Source organism: Pecten maximus, chromosome 6 (genome assembly GCF_902652985.1).
Source record: "Pecten maximus chromosome 6, xPecMax1.1, whole genome shotgun sequence".
NCBI classification, from domain to species: Eukaryota; Metazoa; Mollusca; class Bivalvia; order Pectinida; family Pectinidae; genus Pecten; species Pecten maximus.
The window spans coordinates 38,506,759-38,532,642 of NC_047020.1; the positions used below are offsets into that span (position 1 = coordinate 38,506,759).

At 36.1% G+C, this 25,884-nt stretch overlaps 1 protein-coding gene across 1 annotated transcript; it reads right to left on the minus strand.

Annotated features, from left to right (window-relative positions):
• Nucleotides 1-13,740: 13,740 nt before the first annotated feature.
• On the minus strand, nucleotides 13,741-24,793 carry LOC117329722 (leucine-rich repeat-containing protein 74B-like). Its single transcript, XM_033887815.1, has 13 exons — nucleotides 23,804-24,793; nucleotides 22,002-22,278; nucleotides 21,284-21,474; nucleotides 20,183-20,290; nucleotides 19,411-19,504; nucleotides 19,111-19,160; nucleotides 18,111-18,197; nucleotides 17,650-17,730; nucleotides 16,695-16,889; nucleotides 16,303-16,398; nucleotides 15,060-15,341; nucleotides 14,457-14,542; nucleotides 13,741-14,138 (listed from the first exon to the last, which is right to left on the minus strand). Exons 1-13 carry the CDS (start codon nucleotides 23,870-23,872, stop codon nucleotides 13,991-13,993), a joined length of 1,764 nt encoding a protein of 587 aa, XP_033743706.1. The 5' UTR covers nucleotides 23,873-24,793; the 3' UTR covers nucleotides 13,741-13,990.
• Nucleotides 24,794-25,884: the final 1,091 nt, after the last annotated feature.

The window sequence follows — 25,884 nt, forward strand, 5'->3', positions numbered from 1 at the left end:
ATATACAGATCTCTCATGTTTGATGATTATATAAGTAATCAAGTTAAAAAGCAATTAATTTTATGTTTGTTCTTTCAAGAGGATCATTTCATTTAAGTGAACACAATTTTACAATGTTGTACAAAAACCTTAGTCGAAGATCATCTGGGAAATATGCTAACACCACATGGTATTCCTTTAGGTAGACTGCCCACCCGCCTCTAGAATATCAAAATCATAAATAAAGTTGAGCTTTATGATTTTGGTCTCTAGGATATGTCCGATTCTCTAGAGACCCCCCCCCCCAAGTTTCAAACTAGGGGAGATAATCTAGTATTTGAATTTAGTGGCCAGTCTACTCTTTAGGATAAAGCATATAGATGTTATTGAAGCAGTTCAAAGGGGGAGGGGCACAAGCAAATCTTACCTGGAGCGGCTAAGGAAACTTGGTTTCCAACTCTTAGTTACTGGGGTTACAAAACAACCAACAATGTCTATGATAGTTTTGCATCAACATTTATAAAGTTTTGGAAGGAACAGTATAAAAGACATGGGACAAGGGGACACTCAATGAAAATGGTCTCCCACAACACTCCAAACTCGAAGTCTTTAAGGAAGCCTTTGTCCTTGGTGTCGTCAAAACTTGGAACAATCTCCCGGAAAATGTGGTTGCAGCATCATCCGTAAATTCCTTCAAAATACTTGATAAACACTGGAGTTATCAAAATCTGAAGTGTGATTCTAAGTCAATTCAAGTTCAAATTTATTGTATTCTCTTTTCACATACTGAAATGATGTATAGAGCAAAAACATATTTACAATATAATATATACAATTAAAATAGTGATCGTACTTGATACACAGCACTGATTCACAACAAAACATTTGCATTTTTATCAAGGAGAACATATCATGTTATTAATTATTCTGATAAAAGTACACATTTTCATTAGTTTTTATTAACATTATTTATACAAACATTAGTTCGTTAAACCAGAGACGACACGTCTCGGGTTGAACTTAATGATATCTGGTCTTGACCAATAGTATTTGTCTATATATGAAATTCTATGAGCAGATAACGCTGTATATTCAAGTAAATAATGAACTATGATAGGTCGATTCTTGATACAATTTTGCCGACGTAACGACTGACACTTGAAAAATCAAACCGACAAAATTAAACCCAACATCAAAAGTCAAAGTGTGTTCCGATTTAATCGTATCCCTTAATATGATCCAGAGTTATGTACAACTATTCAAATGTGAGTTTATTGTTAGCTCACCGGATATGAGTAAATGCTGTTTCCATAGCGACCGTTTCCACACTAAAACTTTGATATTTTTAAAGACTTTTAAGCCCATCAGTACGCATCCCTCCAATTTAATATATACAGATGCAACAATTAAACTTAAAAATCTATACATATCGACTTTACAGAAAAAAATTAATGAAATATTTTTGTATTTTCCCTCAATTTTAACCATATATGTTTTGGGGCTTAACCTTTTTTTGGCATCAAATCTCGCGTATGTTCTTGAAGTCTATATCAATGGTTGGTATATATAAAACCATCGCAGGTCATCTAGGCATTTGAGATTTAATGTTTAATTTATAGTCATTACTTTTGTGAAATTTGATTGAACTCCACATATCATGTATCTATTCTGTAAAAATGCATTCATTGAAATGCTAATAAGTTTGCGATGGCTTCCGCCGACGCGCTTCAAATTCGCAATTTAGCGCCCTACAAGAGCACCTTGCGGTGGAGGGGAGATAACTCCTAATAGAATATGCCTAATCTTGGTCTACAACGTTCGGCCAACCTCAGCTGATGACCGTTACCCTTCATCAATATAGGTACGGAATCTGCCGAGATGCGACGAGTTGGTCTGCAACTTCTCTATGTTTTCTTTAATTTTTTATTAGCAATTTTCTTATCCCTATGTGGAAGAAAATCCATCTGAAATGTGACGAAAGCTGTATTTTACGTGACATCCCAGAAAGAAAAAAAAACCATGATCAATTCAAAGTATATCTCTATCTAAGTACTAGTGACAAGTGCGATGTTCATGTATGAAAACAACTTAATTAAATTATAGTTAAAGTATATAAATGTACTGATGTATAAGATACATATGTATATCGTATGTCTATCAGAAACTGTTATATTGATTTATACATATTTTGTCATAGACAACTGGGTTTGGGCGCAAGTTTTCCAACTTGTAGGAAGCCCTTCCCCCCTAAAAAAAAACACAACACATAAATATTTACAAAATATGACATCAGAATTTAAATAATAATGATTTTATTTTATTGGAAATGGGGGTTTAAGAAGAGTAGAGATGAGATGCTTATTAGTTTGAATGGAGGGAGTGAATGTGAAAGTCTCCCTCATTGACAAGTTATTTTACAATTTTAAAAAGATAGTTTTAAAGTACTGTTTTTAGACAGAGTGAGTGATCTTTCTCGACTGAGCTGACATTTGTTGGCATTACCCTATTCCATATTTTCAGTTTTTTAATACTTGTTACAATTAAAGAAGAAATGGTAAGTATTTTCTACATAATCAATGTCCATATGGATAAAGTTAGAAATCAATCAAATTAGCATGAAATAAGTCGTCATTTAGGGTACTCGATCGACATCTTAATCTGGCATGCAAAATGTTAGTTTTCCTGTCACCAATCAAGTAGGAATACCTATGTCATTAATCTTACGAAGAGTGTCTTTAAATACTGAGACAGACATGCTCAAACTGTTATAGTAAACCATCTTAGATTTTCTACCTTTTATAATAGTCAAAAGCATGAAAAGTTGAAAACGCTACCCATTTCCTTTTAGAATGTGCCAGGTACGACGACATAAGAAGGCAGTATTTATATTCCTTACCTTTTAATATTACAACAGATATCTTACTATTTGGGAACCAAACACTTTCACCACAAGAAAATAAGGTCATCGTCTTAGCTGTTCAAGATTATATACTTAAAACAAACAGGTTTTCATAAAATTTTATTTATTCCAAAAGCATGTTTTTGTACTTAAAGTCAAGTTGTCTGTCTCAACAATCTGAACTCTACACCAAGTATTCACCATTTTCCCTTTCTTCTTGCTTAAACTTTTGTTATTCATTGTTAATATATGGTCTTATATGCCAATAATATGTTGTCCATCCTCATTATATTTGCTGTTTATGATAAGGTGATAGATTTACATAAGTGTCTGAGACACTTGTTTCTATTTCCTATTCTCTACATTCAATTTTGTAACTATACATGTTTTGAAATGTCTGAATAAAAGAAAGCTTAAACATAGTCAAAAGAGTATATCATCGATATTAGAACAACATAAAATCATATTTTTTTGTGTAAACAAATAGGATATATAGGATATTTTCTCCTATAAACCACAAATATGATATTTTTTATCACAATGTAAGATATAAGAATTTTCATTTTGAGGGTTCTTTAATTAAGAGAAAAATTCCATTTTTTATGAAGTTGTTGTGGAGATAAGAAAAAAAATAGTCCCTTTATCCCAGAGATAAACAAACAAACTAAATAACTAACTAACTAATGCCCTTAGTCTGGATACGGGTCTGGTTCGGGACAAGGGCTGGCGTACGATAATTCACCCCTCAGAGCCCGGTTAGATTAAGCGTCTGGTTGACCGAGACAAAAGCTTCAAGTTTCATTTTCATTTTCGTCATGGAAGTTTTCCACAAAATTAATGCATTTAAAGATTCTGAAGAAGAGGGACTACTCAAGAAAACGTTGAAAAATGTCATTGAAAGTGACAAATCTTTCATTAATCTAGTCATTGATTCATGTAATGGGAAAAGAGGATGTGTATTCTCGGAAGCAAGTGTCGAGCTTGCACCTTATATTCATGACGATATTTGCGCTGACGAAATCGAATTTTGCTTAATTTTTATGAGATTACTTTTCAAACTTGACATTTTGGAAGATTTCATAAAGAATGGAGTGGACGCTGTAATGGACAACGATAGAGGCGCTGCTTTCCTGGCGATTTTGGAATTTATTCGAGGTAGATTTTTAATAGAATATATGTAGTGCTACTGTAGTGATTGGTACTAGATTCTAGTTTATCAACAGTACACGTAGCTGAAGATCTCTGGCTATTTTGGTTTTTTTTCCCCAACTGACCCGACTATTTTGGTTTTCTTTTCCCCAACTGACCTGACATAAGTTTCTCGTCATGTAACTCAATTCTCTAACATTGTTAGAGTTGTAGTCCGGCTAGTTCTACTATAACACAAGAAGCAGCTGGTCAGTCGATTCTGAGCCTATCATATTTTTTTTTGCTATGACAACCTCAAACAATTGTTGGAGTACTGGTTTTTCTAACTCCAACAATGTTAGAGGTTCAACACGTCGAGAAACTTTTGACACGCATCCTTGCCTCGTCTGTCAATATACCCAATTTATACCAATATATATACATTTATTAGGTCATCTGACCCGAAGGGTCAGAATGACCTATAGTCATCATGCTTCGTCGTCCGTCGTCGTGCGTCGTGCGTCGTGCGCCGTGCGTAAACTTTTCACATTTCAATCTTCTTCTCAAGTTCCACCAGTGAGATTAAGCTGAAACTTGTATGAAATGATCCTGAGATGGTCCTGACCAAGTGTTGTTATTTTTCGGGTCAGTCCGAAATCCAAGATGGCCGCCATAGCCGCCATTTTGAAAACACATTTTAAACTTCTTCTCAAGTTCCACCAGTGCGGTTGGGCTGAAACTTGCCAGAAATGATCCTGATATGATCCTGACCAAGTGTTGTTATTTTTCGGGCTGGTCCGAAATCCAAGATGGCCGCCATAGCCGCCATCTTGAAAAACACATTTTAAACTTCTTCTCAAGTTCCACCAGTGCTTTTGAGCTGAAACTTGCCTGAAATGTTCCTGAGATGATCCCGACCAAGTGTTGTTATTTTTCGGGTCGGTCCGAAATCCAAGATGGCCGCCATAGCCGCCATCTTGAAAAACACATTTTAAACTTCTTCTCAAGTTCCACCAGTGCTATTGAGATGAAACTTGCCTGAAATGATCCTGATATGATCCCGACCAAGTGTTGTTATTTTTCGGGCTGGTCCGAAATCCAAGATGGCCGCCATAGCCGCCATCTTGAAAAACACATTTTAAACTTCTTCTCAAGTTCCACCAGTGCTTTTGAGCTGAAACTTGCCTGAAATGTTCCTGAGATGATCCCGACCAAGTGTTGTTATTTTTCGGGTCGGTCCGAAATCCAAGATGGCCGCCATAGCCGCCATCTTGAAAAACACATTTTAAACTTCTTCTCAAGTTCCACCAGTGCTATTGAGCTGAAACTTGTCTGAAATGATCCTGATATGATCCCGACCAAGTGTTGTTATTTTTCGGGTCGGTCCAAAATCCAAGATGGCCGCCATAGCCTCCATCTTGAAAAACACATTTTAAACTTCTTCTCAAGTTCCACCAGTGCTTTTGAGCTGAAACTTGCCTGAAATGATCCTGAGATGATCCCGACCAAGTGTTGTTATTTTTCGGGTCGGCCCGAAATCCAAGATGGCCGCCATAGCCGCCATCTTGAAAAACACATTTTAAACTTCTTCTCAAGTTCCACCAGTGCTATTGAGCTGAAACTTCAGTGCTATTGAGCTGAAACTTGCCTGAAATGATCCTGATATGATCCCGACCAAGTGTTGTTATTTTTTGGGTCGGTCCAAAATCCAAGATGGCCGCCATAGCCGCCATCTTGAAAAACACATTTTAAACTTCTTCTCAAGTTCCACCAGTGCTATTGAGCTGAAACTGGCCTGAAATGATCCTGATATTATCCCGACCAAGTGTTGTTATTTTTCGGGTCGGCCCGAAATCCAAGATGGCCGCCATAGCCGCCATCTTGAAAAACTTATTTTAAACTTCTTCTCAAGTTCCACCAGTGCTGTTGGGCTGAAACTTGCCAAAAATGATCCTGAGATGATCCCGACCAAATGTTGTTATTTTTCGGGTCGGTCCAAAATCCAAGATGGCCGCCATAGCCGCCATCTTGAAAAACACATTTTAAACTTCTTCTCAAGTTCCACAAGTGCTATTGAGCTGAAACTTGCCTGAAATGATCCTGATATGATCCCGACCAAGTGTTGTTATTTTTCGGGTCGGTCCGAAATCCAAGATGGCCGCCATAGCTGCCATTTTGAAAACACATTTTAAACTTCTCAAGTTCCACCAGTGCTATTGAGCTGAAACTGGCCTGAAATGATCGTGATATGATCCCGACCAAGTGTTGTTATTTTTTAGATTGGTCTGAAATGCAAGATGGCCGCCATATCCGCCATCTTAAAAAACACATTTTAAACTTCTTCTCCAGTTCCACTGGTGCCATTGAGCTCGAAATTGGTGTGGATGTTAAGGAAGGAGTGCCAACAAAGTGTTGTTATTTTTTCGGCCTTGTAAAAACTTTGGCATGGCAGCAATGGCGGCCATTTTGTAACATGATTGCGCAATCATGGTTTTCCTGAACAACACCTATTTCAAACTTCTTCTCAAATTCCACCGGTGAGATTCAGCTCTAACTTACCAGAAATGATCCTTAGATGGTCCAGACCAAGTGTTATTATTTATTGGGTCGGTCAGATATCCAAGATGGCCACCATGGCCAACAGTGCCACTATATACTTGCTACAGAGAATGCATACTACAATAATATAAGGGTTTTAATTTAGAGTCAGATGACCGTTAAGGCCCCTGGGCCTCTTGTTGTATTTGTATTGACAGATCAGGCGAGTACCTACATGTATATACAGTTGAGTGTAGACTAAAGGTTACACCCAAGTGCACTTGCAAGTGGACTTGGAGTGCACTCCGTTTGGACTCCAGGTAAACTTGGAGTGCACTCCAAGTGGTCTCTGAGTCTACCTGGAGTTCTATAAGACACGGTACCATGTCTTCCCCAGGTCTATAATCACATGTATGATATATAACACGAGCAGTGCTCAAACAGGAAAAGTGCTCTTTCTTTATTTCTTATTCTCATTCCTCAAATTAAGCAATTCCTCCATTCGTAATGCATGGTGAAATTATGTACATTTTGTAGATATATACTGAAACAGCATTCCATACTTCTCCACTATTTCCTAATTAAGTTCCAATAAGAATCTAAGCAGATGACTCAGAACAGTAGATCATACTGAAGTCAGATAATAATTGTCTTCTGAAACTCTGGTAAATAATAGAACTTCTCTTTAGCTTGATCAGTTGATCATAAGACTAGTAAACCAGAGGTCCCAGGTCTGATACTGAGTAGAGACATTGTAATAAAAAAATAATTCATTAGATCTGTTACATTGCATTCTCACTGGCCTTTTAGCTGTCAAGGTGTACCATGACAGAGTGAAACAAAGAGAAGTAACTCTGACAGAATGTCTATCACATACAGTGTACTGTGATATTTATGTCTCTGATCGGTGCCCACATAATGACTCGAGAATTACGTTACTTTCTTCCTCAAGATGAGAACAAGTTCTGCCCTGGAGGGAGTGTATGTATCCCTGGTAACAAAGATTGTGTAAAAACCATGATATTCTTAAAAAAGCAAAAATTTTAACCACTTTGTCAACTGTACATCACACCAATATTTTAAATATACCTGTACATGTAATCATATTGAACTAACCATAGCTGTTACAATTACAAGAAAAGGACGGAAACTTTTCAGATGATACAGATGATCTAGAACCAGTGACCAAGAAAATTAGAACAAAGACTGAAATTTCGCAAGATTCAAAGACCAATGAAATTTGTGTAGAAGTTGAATGTGGAGCTATAAACAGAGACATTCTTTTGAATTTACACACTATAGACCAAATTGTAGCTAAGGCAGTATCCAATGGGTTTACACAGGTTAATACGAATAAGTCATTAGAGGATTTATTCATCCCTACAATTGGCTGTAGTGCTGATCGAGCATCTGTTTTCCTGTATAACCCTACGAAGGACATCCTCCTTGAGAGCAGCGACTTGTTAAACTTATGGAATGTAACATTCAGAGAAACACTGCTTTCGTTGATTTCTGTTGCCTTGCTGTGGCTTTTTCTGAATTTTACTACATTCACAGTTTCTGCTAAACATCTGGAGGATAAAGTGAAACTGGACAAATCAAAATTCCACGAGTGCATGAAAGACCGGTTGAAATTTTATCAGACATTGGAAACAGGTATGCCATCATGTGTTAATACGACACAGAGACCAGTAGCAGAGGATTTAAAACTGTACTGCTCGATTAGGCAGCCCAAACAGTAGTTTGTTATAATCAACTAATAAAGTACTTTTTTGTAAGTCTGGTTTCTGATTTCCGAGTAATAACCTGAAGCCTTCCAAATCGCAGAAATAAGAGAGTTTTGTCTTGCCTGTAATGAAAATTAATTCGGGAATACCCTGTCATCTTACACAGTGCTAAAAACATTCACAGAAGCTTAAGCCTCCACTATTTTGAATGTTGAAGGGAAATCTTAAAATAAAGGAACGAAGTGAGAACATTGAAAATTATCTGTAAGTACAGTGTATTATATGCCAAAACTCGGGAAGTTTTACAATACCTGCACAGGCCCAGCACATACCTATAAATGAATACTCAAGGTTATGCTTTATTAAAAGAAGGATTCAAAATGTTATATTATGATTTCTTTTCAACCTGCCAAGCTTGATAATTTTAATTGATATGCTCCTCATTTAACACAGGGGGCCACAATTAGTCAATTAGAGTGTCGGCCACATAACCCCAGGTGAACTCCGAGGTGCATCATTTGACGCTTCCTACCAGTGTCACTTTGTGTTTCTCAAGAAGTTATGGTTGTGTCCATGGGCAAGACACTTTACCCTAATTGCTCTGGATGTCATTCAACGTGCCTCCCGTATGTTTTTCAGTGAGGTAGTCCCCAACTACTACAAGGAGACCCCACCTCAAAATGACCCTGGTTGTTCATGTGGCGATAAATCTAGCAAACATTAACAAATTTTCTTGTGGCCGCGGGTCCAAATAAGATTGTTTAAGATTGTCTAAATTATAGAATGAATATAAAACTTTTCTGATACACAAAAGCATTTCAATTGCTCAATCAAAACGACACAAATCAGTGTGGAGGCAAGTCTAGATTTTGGATGCATTGGCTTGGTATTGTCCAGTGCCTTCCCAAATGTTTTGCACGTCTTTGAGTCTTTGGCAACGTTGTCAAATTAAATAGACAACAAAATGGGGAATATGTAATGAAATTAAACAATTGAATATCATAGATTAAAGTAAAGGGAATCAAATTGGCTAAAACTCTCAAATATCTTATGAAAGACTAAAAGGCCTATAATATATTTGGCTGGTAGCTATATATATATAGGTTCTTGGGATGATACCCAACAAATTTTGTGAAAAGAAATTGCCCTGACCAGCATTCAAGGTCAAATTTGTTGCAACCAAAAAGTTTGGGATAATAAATGACATTGACCTATTTTCAAGGTAATAGGGGTCAAATTGGTTAAAATCGTAATGCCTAGAATTGAAATATTTAGCTGGTAGTTTTCTGGGATGAAGTCCAAAATAGGTTGCTACAAGAAATGACCTTGACCCCTATTCTAGGTCACGGGTGTCAAATTTGTCCAAACCCTTAAATGAGTTCTTCAGATCACACGAAAGGTCAAGAATTAAAATGTTTCACTAGTCGGTTTTTGGGATAACAAAATTACCCTGTTCCATATTCAAGGTCATAGAAGTATATATAAAAAAAAAAAAAATCCAGCCATTTCAATCTTCTGATTAAGAATCAAGATGTTTGATTCGGTTCTTGCGCAAGGTCACAGGGGTCAAATTCGTTAAAACACTCGAACACTTTCTTCTATTTCACCAAAGCGCCTAATCGGAATGAAATGATATTGACACACATTCAAGGTCACCAAATTTATTAAAACACGTATATGTTCTTTTGATTAACGGAGTGGCAAAGAAGTGAATGTCAGGTGAGCGATGCAGGTGCATTTCAGTCAATATCAACTAAACTAGATAGTAATGCTTGGGTACTACCCCATAATTCTGTTGGAAAGTATCCTATATCAAAACATGCTTGATTTGCAATTCTTGGAAATGTTATGGACAGGGGCCTTTTTTGCTATCAATTATCAGGTTTTTTTTTATTTAAACGTATTCAATTTGTCAAATCACAAATGGGGTTTAGACAAGTATAAAACTTATAATTATTTTTTTAGTTTCAACACAGTATGCAATTTTGACACATTTTCCAATTAACAGGCGATCATAAACTATTCGTAGTTGTTGATATGTACAATTCTCTCTCTTTTTCTTTTTTCTTTTACTAAATAATATATTTTTGGTATTATAACCATTATTACTGTAAATTAAATAGATTTCGCGATCTAACCTCTTCAGACTTACATGATACATGATTTAGCGGACGCTGATCTAAAAATGACTTTAAATGATGAACTATCAAGAGTCATGGTCACAGCATCCCCGTGTCAAGATCAACAAGTTACTCGATACTGATTTCGAGGACGCTGATCTAAAAGTGACTTTAAATGAGGAAGTATCAAGAGTCATGGTCACATCACTTCCGTGTCAAGATCAACAAGTTACAGAATGTTGACGCTCTACAAGCCAAGCATTTGTATACACACGTTTTACCAACGAACCTGGCGGTCATTCAAATCATAAGCTCTTGTTGTCATCGCGACTCTCTTTATATCTTGTTTTGAAAAATCAAGAACCTGTTTTTGTTTGAATTAAGTTGACACACGTTCTTTGTTAGGAATAAGTATGTATATGTGTCAAAGCAAATTTATAAATATCGCTTGTATTTACTACAACGATGAGAACGTGTTGGACATTGGTGGTTTTATAAATATTTTTTGTCATAGATTTGTAAAGAATACGATTTTGTCCTTAAGACCTGATGAATTGAAACAGAACTGAATACACAAAATGTTAGTCTGTGGTGAAGAATGTTTTAATAACTTCGTGATCAATGGGAAACCATTCAAACATTCACAAGAAATAAAACAGCTATGTATACTTCCACATTTTATTGGATAAAATTGTGTATCAGTATACAATATTGGAAAGTTAACAAACTTTATCAGAAATCTGTATTTATGTGATTTGGTGTAGGGGGATATTACATTTGAGCATGGGAACTTCATTTGATTTGTTTTGGGGGTTTAACGTCTTTGCAATAGCCAAGGTCATATGAAGACGAGTGGAAACATTTTTAAACGCCAGAATAAGCGAAACGTTAGTTAAGTATGCTATTTACACTTGGGTCAAATTCCCAACAAAGTCCTTTACATTTAATTCATATGAATCGTGGGTTAGGGATTTGTGCCAAATGCATTTGGCGAAGAGTAGGTAAAAACAACGTGTATGGTAATGGTGGCAGAACATGAATGTTTGTCTTTTAAATGTCCACAGTGCAGAAGGCACCGAAGAAAACCATGATGTCTGTCACAGAATTGGATTGTAAAGAATCATCTAGATCTCTTGTTGTGTGTCATTCAAGCCTAGACGATCCCATCCTGAAGCACGATTAGATTTCGTGAGTTGAAAACAAACTTTCATAAAACATATCCCCAGTTTACAACTCGTTCTGACCAACAAGCCCTATTACTGCTGCTATAGTTAACCTGTATGTGTATGTAGTAGGAATAACCGTTTTTTCATTAATGAATCAATTTTATATTTGTTCAACAGTCGATGAATGTTACATTTATGACGTCAGATCTAGTTGACTGGCATGGCTTCAATTGTTAATATTAACATTCAGCATGCTTGGAACAGAGACATATATATCTGTATATATGTCTTTGCTTGAAAGCATTGGCGTAAATTGTATTCATTTTTCATACAACATTAGCCTTATCACATGCACAGTATGTAGTAATGCCAGGGACCGCGTTACCGCGGGTAGTACTCTCCGCCGTCGGATTTTTGTTTATTCTCTTGATCTTTTAAATAAACACGATCCGTGTTATATTTACATAAATCCAATGTTGTTACTGTCTCCTTAATGTTCAAAACATAAAAATCACCCCAAAAATCTCACAGAACAAATGCTGTAGATGGAACTACATTTTGTTTGTGTTGTTGTTATGACGTTTGCCAAGAATTGTCTGACACTTTCCCGCGAAAACGGTTGTTCCCTCTCCGATGTTACTCCGGGTAAAAACATGAAAGAATGTTCTTTTTATCATTGGGGGCTTTGACAGATAGAAAAGAAAATAATCGTAATGTAAATATAAGGAATGAAATTTTTGTTTTCAATATTAATGAAGTCACAACAATATTGACTTTCTGGAAATATTTATCATGAATGTCCAGAAGCCAATGTTGTTATGACCTCATGAACGCTGAAAAAATCAATATCATTCCTTAATTGACAACGGAATTATCATTAGCATCCTTTGTAGTTACGTCATTAGCATCCTTTGTAGTTACGTCATTAGCATCATTTGTAGTTACGTCATTAGCATCATTTGTAGTTACGTCATTAGCATCCTTTGAAGTTACGTCATTAGCATCATTTGTAGTTACGTCATTAGCATCATTTGTCGTTACGGAGGTTACTGTGTTTGCGTTAGCATCAGTAGAAGAATTAGGATCATTCGAATCCTGGGAAACTTGTAGTTTTTGGACCCAGGCTCGCGCTTGCGCTGAACGAGGATAATTACGAACAACGATGTCACGAAATTGTTTTTCATTTTTTTCCTGTTCCTGCATAAACCAGTCGTCGATATTGATGTCATTTGCGAACCTTCTTTTTCCGCCGGCAGTCGTTGATACCCGTCTTTTGTCGTATGACCTAAAGACAGCAAAATGTGATGACGTCATTATTTTTGTGCAATTGTAGATGTATTTCAGAGATACCCGAAAATACAGAATATATATACAGCACTGTGCTATTAAATACCGAAATAAAACAATAGAAACAAATTAGATTTCACTGTTTTTACACTAATGTATTTATCTTTTTCGGTATTTCATGTAAAGAAGAAAAGAATTGCAACTTGGTTGTTCTAACTTAAAACTTGCGTCTGCCAGGAACCATTCATTTTCATGTTTTGATATTTCTCCATTATTTCGTTTACAAAAACAAATAAATCAATTTTTGGATATCGGACAAAACACGGAAATACAGTGAACTATTCTACGTGTATTTAGTTTTTGGCGAGAACCAAAAACACTAAAATAATAACTATCGATAATTTTGTTATTTTGTCGTGAAAAAAACGAAACACATCTATGGCAAATAAGGTACTTAAAATAGGAGAAACAATATGCAATTGACTCGATCACAATATCATATTTACTTCATCCTTAGATAAGTTAGATGATTTGATAACTTAACTTCATCCTTAGATAAACTCGATGATTTGATAACTTTACTTCATCCCTATAGATGAATTTGTGACTTCATGTTTGCATAGAATTTAAACTATTCCAAAAAAGATCAAATGAACATAACTCACCCCATTTTTAGTAAATTAGAAACACATCACCACGCCGTATGTACATCCCACTGCTCTCGTGATGAATTAATGACATCGTCCGTGAGAACCACTCGATGATGGTTGTCGTGACTTAGTGCTTCGTGTATTTTAAAATTTCAAAATCATATAAAAGAAGTCTCAGATTCTAGAAGCGTGCTGTAATACAGAATGTGATTTTTCCTCGAAGAAGAGAATACAAACAAGTGACAATCGTGTGCTTCGATGTGGTTTTAATAGCAAATAGCACTTCATATTAACAGATTGTAGAACACATCCACTGAAATCAACTCAGTTTAATGAAAAATGAAGAAGTTGGATTTGGGTGATTTTAATATGACTGCGTCCTGCAATGCTATTGGTGATCCTCTCGGACCTCAACATTCTACAAAGAATTGCACAAAATCAAGTCCAGTGAGCTTAATGGTTAAAATGTCCAATGCCCCAAAAGTCATGAGCATGATTAAAACTTGTGCATTATATACCGTTTATTCATGACATTTCTCAGAGATTTGTCAATTCGTCCAATTTCCGTCTCGTCCAGAGGGACATCACCTTGCAGATACTCTTTCAGTTTTTCTTTATGTTCTTCATGTGCATCCATCAGCTCGCTGAAATGTTTGAATGGAAATCGACATGTTTTGAGATCAGCATGGATTTTGTTAAACTTGATATCAAAATACAAGTCAATATTCATAATTTCATCATTTTTACTAAATACATATACACTTTTGTATTTCGTATTTTGTTTATCAAACAACAACGCCCATACAAGACCCTAAACAGATCAAAACGTAATTACTACTTTCATATGCAGTTTCATATATCAATAATTATTTTCAAGTAGGCACATATCTGTTAATTATTTTATCTAACATTACCGGTTAGTATTCAGGGACAAAAGAACAAAAGTGCAAAGGTATAGTTACTCAAAATCTATTTCTCCATCCCCGTCTTGGTCCATTTTGTCGATCAGTTTATTCAGAGCCTTTCTTCGCATTGGGATATTGACTTGCTGTCGATAAAAAAAATATCAAACTTGTCAGAGACATCATAGAATGTCTATATCTATTAGAGAGTTTCCAACACTTTTCCCGGAAATCAGTTTTAAAGCGTACTTTCATTTTCTAACACATTTACATAAGTATATCATGTCATATCATTTTGATTTCATTGTTTTAAATCAAACTTGTAAGCTGTGTTCCAGCTCCATCATGTTTTAGAGGTCTTAATGGGATTCTACGTCTATGAATTGTACATTTACATAAAACACACAAGATATTAGCACCTTACAGTACAAATAAAGAGTTAGATACAGTAGAGCAAAAAATGAATTAATTGCATCAGCTGTTCCGTCCTTCTTGGACTCGTCAGTGATGATGAGGGAATCAAGTTTTTATATCAAAGAGGCGACCTCAAAAACTCAAAACAGGTCGACAGAAATGTTAAAATATATAAATCATACTCTACTATTCTGAATATGTATCCCTTGATACTTAAATCAGATTTTACAGATGTCTTATCACACAAACCTCCAATCCGTCCATGAACTCTTCCCGCGATAACGACCCACTCTTGTCACTGTCGAGTTTGATGAAGAGTTCCACAAGCGAGATGTTCTCCATGCGCGCATACTCCATGAGGACGAGCAACGGATCTTCATTGACGAGATCATCTTCGTCCTCATCGTCATCCTGTTTTCCTAAGACCTCCCTGTCGGCCTTCCAGACGACGCCATATTTCACCTTGAATCCTTGTCGCTTCGTTTTCAGGTCAGACAGAATCTCGTAGAATTTCTCCGTGACACTTTGGTCCTGTAAGGGTTACAGATAAGTGTTCATGGTCAAATTGGGGTTGCACATACAATAACAAACGAATAAGCTTGATGGTTGTTTACTAGCGTATCGTTAACTATTTTTCAAAATCATGTAGATGTACAAGGAAAAATCCACAGCAAAAAGATCAGGATTAACTGTACGGAGGTATTGAAATTCAAGATAGGAGATGAAAAATCGACCTATGAGTTAAAAGATAAACGCCTCGGAGGAGAGTCAATCGGGAATTCAAATCTTTCGTGATTATTTGTACGATAAAGGAGTCTTGCTTCTTTGTGCATGACTATAACAGCTCATCATTCGCGAATTTAAAGTAATTTCTAGATCAGCGTTCGCGAAATCATATGTTCGCGAATATCTCTGAAGAAGTAAGTTCGGGAAATAAAGTAGTCGCGAAATCTAAGTTATTCACAGTATCCATAAGCTATAATAAGTATTGAATTTTAAAGATGTTATTATCTTCTCTTATTATTCATAATAAGTACGGATGTATGACAGTTTATTTGTTTTTCACATTAAATAATATTCACAATAAAACTATAAATTTATCTGTTAACAGGTTATCAATTATGTTTTCAGATGTCTAACAAAAATTTAAAATGTTCAATATTTATCAAAATAAAACCGTAAAATACACTGTATCAAGTTGTGCTATGTTCTTCATTAAGAATATGGACAATACAGATATAAGACTGTTCTTCCAAATTGCATTGTACACCAATGGATTGGATTTCAATTCGCGGAAGGAAAATCAACAGCTATTCATTATGCTGTATATCAAAGACGTAATTATGTGCTACAAATATGGGTGATTAACAGCATTAATACGTGTATAAATACATTTAAATGCTAATCAAGGTAAATGATGGAAGGAAAAGGAAGGTTGAAATATTTTCAAAGGGATGAATTGGGTCATGAAGTAGTCGTATGAGATACTAACACCAAGATCAATGAGATCCAGTCCTATACTAGGATGTTCTTGGACACACTCCAGGATTTTCTGAGCACTGTCAGGAAACATAGGGTTTTTAGCCATCTGAAAGAAAACGTAAAGCCACATAAGTAAGTAAAATGCTAAATGTATACAATGATATTTGAACAAGCAATGTACAAACCGATTCGATTTACAACATCTAAACAATATCGTCATTATTTTTTATTATTATTATGCTAATAATGAATGCTTTCTTTGCGCAAGAAATAGCTTGAATATAAAACGAGAAATAATTATAAACATAGACACCACTTGTAAAATATGAAATCTTATTTATTTGGTGCATATGTTAAGTTCATTGTGTTAGTGGAAGCAGTAGCTGCCTTTAAGATACAAACCCTTATGACGCGTAGCGTAGAATTGTGTTTCAGTCCTTGTAGCAGACACGTGATGCAGGCGTCTGTTAGACGATTGCAGCTGATGTCTAGATACGAGAGAGCCTGATTAGTTTCAAGCGCCTTGCTCATCGTGATTGCACCACGTACATGAAAACCATTCCAAGAAATATCAAGCTTTTCTAAATGACGATTGACCTGAAAATGGTACGTGTGTTTAGAAACAACACAGAATCCCAAAATAAAAACTTAATTGTAAAATTTCAACTCAAATTCGATAAGACGAGAACAAAATGGAGACCAGTAAAGAATTGTGAGACGTGATCCGGAATGGTAAACGTCTGCTTTGAATGTCATAATAAAATATATTCTTTTTGTCATATACATAATTTATGTAGATATGTTTGCTTCAACACCACACAGTAGTCGTTATCATATTTTATAAATTCTGCAACACAGAGCAAAGCGAACGTCATACGAATTTATAAAGTATTCAAAAATATTGATTTTGTTCAAATCATCTCTCTGACTTAATGTGTAATGTATCAAACGTCATGAAAAAGGGTACATAATTAATGCTGTATATTGGTGAACTAAATGATAATGTGTTGAATAAGACAACAATTTTATTGTCTGTGAAAACTATCATCTGTCCATGCAGGTAAGGCCTATGAATTGTGAATGTGATCCGTATTACATCGTAAGAGGTCGCTGAATTTGTTTATCTTATCTCTAAAAAGACTTTTTCTTTCTTTTCACGAGTAAGGTTATTGGGTCTTTAGCCCAGAAAGTAATTGATGAAAATTTATTGTAAAGGTAATTGATGCATTTGATTGGATGAACCAGGATGGATGCCATGCCTGTACTGGAATACTTCAATTCGATTTATAGATAATATTGTGATCACCATGCACTTCATAGTGAGTATCGTCAACATGAACTTTGAAGCCAAGCCTACCTGGAGTGCTTTTCCTATAGCTGTAGCTCCGCCCATTCGCAGGTGATTCCAACTGAGATCAAGCACCCTGAGGAAATCGTTTAGTTGCTGTGAATATACAAGATATACGTACCTTTATAAATATATTTGGTCTAAAACAAGGGAGGAATGGGGGGGGGGGGGGGGGGGGGGGGGGGACAAGTATTAGACCTATCGCGACAAGGGATTAAGGATGGAGTCAATGGACAAAACAGGAGAAATTTTGTTACTTTAAAATTCTAAGACCCCTCCTGCATGCCTAGATTTTGTAAAATTATTTCTCTAAAATATCGCTTCGGGAAGATGAAGTTGGTCTGGCCAGAGAGGGGATATTTTGCTAAAAATGGTGCAAATATCATGGTGAAAAGCACCACCCCTGCTGAAGCCTTTATAGAATAGCCGGTTAACCGGTCGGTCTCTTGTTAATATTTTTAATAGGGCTACATACCTAGTCCGTCGGCGAACACCTCGCCGCCTCTTTCCCGAAATTCGTTGTGGCCGAGATAAAGTTCTCGTAAGGCGTGGTTCTCCTGGATAAAAAGATATTACTGTCATTTACAGTTCAGTTACATTAATGGTTACATCTACCACAATTCTACTGAGTTGACAGGTGTTAAATTCCTTGTAAAATATGTTTTATGATAATTCTTTTGCTGCCATAGATATGGACTCTGTGAAACGCCATGCATACTAGAAACGTGGTATGATGTTGTGAGCTGCAGTTCGGATAGTGAATTATGATAAAAATCTAACAATTATAAATCTTGTATTTAGAATATAATTGCATTCATCGGACATGTAATATGCTGATGTAAACCTTGCAGTAAGATTTTGTTATCTTCTCCACTTATCAACCTATGTTACGTTTATTTCGAAAAATAAAGTTTTTGTATATTTTTCAGTAAGGGCAATAATTATTCTTTTATCAGAAGTACATATTTCTGCAATGGCAGTGATATGTAAATGTGACGTCAGTGATTTCTTAATGTGACGTGCTTGATTTCCGAATGTGAAGTCAGTCATTTCTGAATGTGGCGTGAGTGATTTCTTAATGTGAAGTCAGTGATATGTAAATGTGATGTCAGCGATTTCTGAATGTGAAGTCAGTCATTTCTGAAGGTGCCGTCAGTGATTTCTGAATGTGACGTGAGTGATTTCTTAATGTGAAGTCAGTGATATGTAAATGTGACGTCAGCGATTTCTGAATGTGAAGTCAGTCATTTCTGAAGGTGCCGTCAGTGATTTCTGAATGTGACGTCAGTGATTTCTGAATGTGAAGTCAGTGATATGTAAATAGGACGTCAGCGATTTCTGAATGTGAAGTCAGTGATATGTAAATGTGACGTCAGTGAGTTCTGAATGTGAAGTCAGTGATATGTAAATAGGACGTCAGCGAATTCTGAATGTGGTGTTAGTACATCTTAGATTTCGTTTCATACTTACGTCTAACATATCTTTGAAAAATAGTGCATCATCCTCCACAAAACCATTTCCTGTTTTTAAAAGAAAGCACGATATTAGTTTTCGTTATTAAACATATAACATATAACATTAAATATAAAGTGTATAATGGTATCTTTTTACACAACAACACGAAGTTATTTTTGTTTGTTTGTTTGCTTGTTTGTTTCTGTTTTATCTATTCATTTATTTATTCTTCCGAAATAATATTTTTCTGAAATGAAACTGTTAAAGCATAATTGTAAGATATCATTAGTATTTCAATAAGTAGTTGATATTTACCCGACAGATCTAGCCGCCTTACGTAGTTGTTGTGACAAAGTGCTTTACATATCGCCTCCCCACCTTCCGAGCCTAGATGGTTCTCTACAATTTTCTAAAGAGAAATTAAAAGCATAAATGCAGTTCTCATTTGGAAAGAAATCTTCAGAGATAGTGTTGCGTTACTTCGATGAATATAAATAGAAAAAAAAATACCAACAGGCTTTGGTATATGGTAACGGAAAGGGAACTCACCCGGGATATTCCGAATGTTTCCGTCCAATATAAGGTCCTTTCGGGACTTCCTTACCTATTCACACTCTTTTACACTTTGCATAAAATCTGTCACACCCACAAATAAAATTAAGTACATTTGCCATTTATATGATAAGTATGCCATTTCGTTCTGTTGTGATCGGCCCGTTTTGGTAAAGTAGAAAGCTTTGATATATTACGTTTACAACATGTTTCTAATGGAAACAGTAGATCGTCTTGAATGTGTTTTAAATAGTAGCCATATAAAGGAAAAGACCCTTTTTTTCATCATTTTTATTTCTCATCGGGACGAAGTAGGTTTATTATTTGCCCAAACCACCATCAATTGTCCAATATTTAGCTACTTATGGAATTGTGTTTTGATATATTCTTACTAATGTTCCTCGCTAATACGAACGAAGAGCATTTGTAAGAATCTATATTCAGGAAACCTGTTATTTTTCAATGTTTTATATATATTTTCATTTTTGCCTAGGCTATGATTGTGATTTTTCTGACCTCCCATCCAGTGACTTACCACGTCTGTGAGGTAGAGGTTCCGGGTCAACACCTCAGCAAAGTACCTTGCCCCTCGTCCTCCTATTCGATTGTTTTCCAGAATCAGCGTGTCAATGGTAGAATTTTTCTGTAAAACAACCAATATAAAGGGAAACAGTCATATATCCAGTGTTAAAAAGAAAACAGGCTATAGTGTTAAGGGGAAAAGAATGTCTGATTAGATATCCTATCTAAAAATGAGATAAAATCGGACAACAAACGCAAACAGATTCCTAACAGTTCTGGTTTTCTTTATTGGCAACTGTATGTTTTTGCTATGTCCAAAGAGAACTATTGTTATGAGGAGATGATATCCAATAACCGCCACCCTTAGGGAATATGAAATGTAACCATTGCATAAAGATATCCATTCCCTTTCCTGGAAAGTTAAATGGGCTCGATATTAGCTAATGATAAAGATTTCCAACCTATGCCACAGTAAACGGATATGGTTCCTCGTCCACACTAAGTATAGAAATTCTAACTTACCACAAGTGCCTTAGCAAAGGCTTTGCTATCCTTGGTCATTAGTACCACACTGAGTACAGGTATATCAGACTTACCACAAGGGCCGTAGTGAAGGCTTTGTTGTCCGTGGTCCTTAGTACCACACTAAGTATAGACAAATCAGACTTACCACAAGGGCCGTAGTGAAGGCTTTGCTGTCCGTGGTCCTTAGTACCACACTAAGTATAGACAAATCAGACTTACCACAAGGGCCGTAGCGAAGGCTTTGTTGTCCGTGATCCTTAGTACCAAACTGAGTACAGGTATATCAGACTTACCACAAGGGCCGTAGTGAAGGCTTTGCTGTCCGTGGTCCTTAGTACCACACTAAGTATAGACAAATCAGACTTACCACAAGGGCCGTAGTGAAGGCTTTGCTGTCCGTGGTCCTTAGTAACAAACTAATTATAGACACATCAGACTTAGCACAATGGCCGTAGTGAAGGCTTTGCTGTCCGTGGTCCTTAGTACCAAACTGAGTACAGACGTATCAGACTTACCACAAGGGCCGTAGCGAATGCTTTGTTGTCCGTTGTCCTTACTACCAAACTAAGTGCAGATATATCAAACTTACCACAAGGGCCGTAGCGAAGGCTTTGCTGTCCATGGTCCTTAGTACCACACTGAGCAAACTTAACGTCTCTTTGGCGAGTTGGTTGTAAATCAGCTTCATGTACTTAGCTCCGAATTCCTTGCATGCCTCCGTGTAGATTTTCTGGCTTTGCTCCTCATCATTATTGTCCGCATAATAATACTCTTCTTCCTCTGAGGTGGAGTAAATATGTATATAAAATTAATTTAAATAATTATAGATATAAGTGAAAAACTATGTCATACTGTGTACTTTTAAAATTAGGAATCGGTCCAACAGAGAATTGGAATATAGATGTGGTGAAGAAAGTTCAATCAAGATCAAGATTTTGTCTTTGCTGAACGAGATTTTCTTGTGTTTGGACACTAACAGCTCTCATCTCTAGAAGTTCAGGATTCACCCTTTGCTTTGGCGAAAACATTTTGAGGTTTTCAGCTATATCTTGAGCGCTAGAAAATGTCTTAGTGTCTTCCATCTTACTACCTACCCTTGTCCTGTACGCAATTCATTTGCAAATGTATCTAACGACTTCCCTTTTAAAAATATAAATGTTAACTATGATGTACCTTGGTTAATGTACGATGGAGCTTGGTTGATGTTTGTCTTCAAATTGCACAAAATCGTATTCTTTTTTTTTTTTAAATAATGATCACACAGTATGAACACATTGTTCTATAACTGCAAAAAAAAAACTACGTACCATCAAAATCAAAGTCATCGAACTCATCGAAGTTATGGCCTGTAGTCCTTTCCGATTGCTTCCGCATCTTCGCTTTCTCGAGTGCGTCGTCTTTGATATCAAAATCGCCAGACGCATGCATCTCGTTAAGTTTCTTGATCCTCATAACTTTTGTTGGCGGGTCTCGTTTATTGGGAGTCTTGGAAAGCCGATACTTATTGGCCAGTGCTTGAGCCTTGACGCTTGTAGCAGCTAGACTCGTGCTATTGTTGTTCCGCATCAACAGTGAAGTCCTCCTCTGAAATAAAAATAGTTGATTTGAACATAATACCATAACTCTGTTTGACCTTCGGGTTCGATGCGAAGAACTGCTCAACCACAAGATTGAGTCTGATTATTTGTTCTTACTCACTGATTCCTACCGGTTTCACATCTGATTTCTTGCTTGACAAGTAAAACTATACGGAAAGGGTCTTTGACATAGGAAATGTTAATAGGAATGACACCAAAGCACTTGAGTTGAACAAGTATGAATTGAAATATTTAGGGATTGTGAAAAGAGAAAACGGAACAGACATGACAAGAGCAAAGCGAGCTTAATGGAGAATGAAAACCTTAAAATTAATAATGTTGGAAGGATACTGGCAGGGACAAGAAAATACCGCGCAAAGGCAATAACTCTTATAAAACGTAGATAATTATGAGGTTCCTTAGAAGGGTAGGCATCGGGAGACATCCATATCACATCCGAATATCCATTTCAACTTTAGGAGGTTTTCAATATTTCAAGTAAATACTATCAGTGGCAAAATATTAATATCCTCTGGCTGTCTTCCGTTCTATTGTGTTTTGCCTCTATAACTAACACAATCAAGTTTTCAGCTAGTCATATAGCACGCCGGCTATTTCTTCAATCTACTTAGGATATTTTCTGATAAACTGCCAAGCTCTGGCGCCTAATTGGGTAATCAGTATTTACATAATGTGCAACGAAAATTAATGTTGTCGGTTATCACTAAGGAGCTGTGATGTGCCTGTCAATTTGTAATATCGTTATGTACATTTCCAAAACAATGGTAAATCTAATCCGAGGTATATATTGCTTTGTTAACAGAACAAAAAAGGTGTCCCGAAAACGACAAATCAACAAATACAAAAGATATCCCCCCCCCCCCCCCCCCCCTTTTTTTAAATTGGATTTTTTTTTTTTTTTTTTATTTTAAATTTTTTAATAAATAGGCAATTTAAACTGCTGGTTCTCCACATTTCGGGACGGATGGGAGACGATATCGCATAATCTTCCCTACCACGTGGGCTTTCTCCTTGTGCTTTAGTTAACCCTAACATAAATACTGTAAACGTGGTTATTTTCGCGGGTGGTTAATTTCGCGATTTCGATACAGAAACTATACGTTTGGGGGTAATATTCGCGATCGACCGACCTTTGTTTGTAGTTCGAGTATGCTCAAATTAGTATCAAAATAATAAACGTGGGGGAAATTTTCGCGATCAAAAGGGATCCGTGTAATTATCGTAAATTCCCCCCTCGCGTAAATGTCCACATTTACAGTACTGTTTGTGGTCTTCAATTGCAGACAAACGAGAGTGATAGTTGTACAACTGATACATATTAATTGTAAAACAAATAAATACAAATACCTGCATATATAATAAAAAACATAAGTATTCGAGTTTCTTTTAGAAATCATGAATAGACTTTAACTAAACAATCAGAAGAATAACGGGTAATTACCACAGAATTTTCAATACTGATACTGATGTTTTGTCTCAAAATAACAAGACCAATAAAACTTAAATCTCACCTGTGATGTTCTGGCCTTGTTTGTGATGTCTGACATCACTGACCCCTGTCTGAGCTCCATCGTATCCATCGTTAAAGTCTGTTATAGATTGAACACCTGAGTGCGTGTATCCCGGTAAGGTTAGAGATGTATTCTCCAGAAACCTTTTCTACTATTCCAATTTCATAATCAAGCTAATTGATTTTTTATCATTTCACCTTGGTCACCTTTGTCGTGGATATATTGATCAGTTGTTATTGAATGTGCGAAGCCTTAATTCCATTCTTCGTATATAATTCCAAAATTGTCTTCTGTCCTAGAGCATGGTTCCAATTTATCTTCTTATCCTGTCATCCTGTCCAGATTCCCATCTTCACTTTGATCCTAAAATAATATTTCCATGTCTAGAAATATATTCCATCACTTAATTTTTATCTTGTCCCCAATATAAGTTTTGTCCGGAAAGTATCATTACATACGTCCTTGCGTTTCCGTAGGAACAACCATACTGATTCAGTTACTACCAGTCACTAATATGAACGCAAACCGCCCCGAATGTGATTTTGTTTTAGTTGTACCAGATCGCCGTACTAAGGAGTGGGCTGTGTAATCCTTAACCTTTACATTAATGGATTAAAAACAATACACAGAGGTTCATAGCAATCCAGATAAGACCCAGTGTTTATTGTATACACAACGCTGGGACAGGATAATCCTGCCTCGTAATCAAAATCATTGATCCGGAGCTAATATATAGATCCCTACTTTACAAAACCTTATCAGCTTAATGACAATTAAACATGAAAACATTCATATCAATGTATTTGAATATTCAAATCATTCCCGAAGCTTTCCATACTTTGACCATTTGGTCCCAGATAGCGGTTCTAATATATTTACTTTTTAACATGCAAATATTCCGATACCGATCATTCTAAATCCATAGTTCAATGTCGTTGACAAAAATGTTACACAGCTTGAAGGATGTTTCATTGGTAGATCTATACACCAAGCTGGAGGGATGTTCACTCCAGTTTCATGTTCACTCCAGTTTCATTGATATACCTATACACCAAGCTGGAGGGATATTCACTCCAGTTTCATTGATAGACGAATACTCCCATCTGGAGAGACGTTTAATCCAGTTTCATTGAAAGACCTATACTCCTGTCAAGAGGGACATTCACTCCAGTTTCATTGGTAGACCAATACTCCCGGCTGGAGGGACATTCACTCCAGTTTCATTGGTAGACCAATATTCCCGGCTGGGGGGACGTTCACTCCAGTTTCATTGATAGGCCTATACTCCAAGTTGGAGAACGTTCTCTTTTGAACTTTTGATGCAAGTTTCCTGCAGCCAAATTCGAAAATTCGAGTTTGATACTCTTGTCCTGTCCTCATTATCATAGTACATTCTAAAATGTTTCTATTTTTAACTAGTTCCAATAAGTTTAAGTACGAATAGATACTATTTTATAGTATATGTTATATCTGCACAGTACACATTTGTAGGGACTAGGTCGAAATTCGGAAAAATGTTAGTGCAATATATTTTATGTCAATATACGTAACTCAAATTGAAAATTGTATCACATTCAAATTCGATTACAGACACTTGTAAACAAAGAGTTCCCGTCAAACACAATCGTTATCGTCAAGTTTGCAAGACATCTTGATCAGCCGTATAAGCGAATAAAAATGGTCTAACACAATTCTACCAGGAATTATTATCTTGTGATAAATACTTATACAGTCAAACCTGCTATAACGACCGCCTGTCTATAACGACTGATATTAAGACTAAGATCTAAGATCTCTGTCTCTAGCTATTATACATGTGTTGGTCGTCTCCTGTTAATCAAAGCTTCAAACATGTAACAATAGAAATCTATAAATAACAACAAAATCAATTTATATCTTTGTCTTTTTTTTATCATTACTAAAATTTATTATGACAAATGAGATACCAATTCAAAGATATCATTACTAAGCTTTCAGTTCATCTTCCGCCAGAGAATTTACGCATTTTATTTCTGATGAACTTGCTCATTTCCACAGGTAACAATGTGCTTACTTTCAGTATTGTCAACACAACTCTCTTT

Coding starts and splice junctions, on each gene's coding strand:
- LOC117329722 (XM_033887815.1), bottom strand. CDS start 23,872: ATGGATACGATGGAGCTCAGACAGGGGTCAGTGATGTCAGACATCACA. Junction 15,342..16,302: donor TGGATCTCATTGATCTTGGT/GTTAGTATCTCA, acceptor TAACCCTTACAG/GACCAAAGTGTCACGGAGAA. Junction 14,543..15,059: donor AGTTCATGGACGGATTGGAG/GTTTGTGTGATA, acceptor TTTTATCGACAG/CAAGTCAATATCCCAATGCG.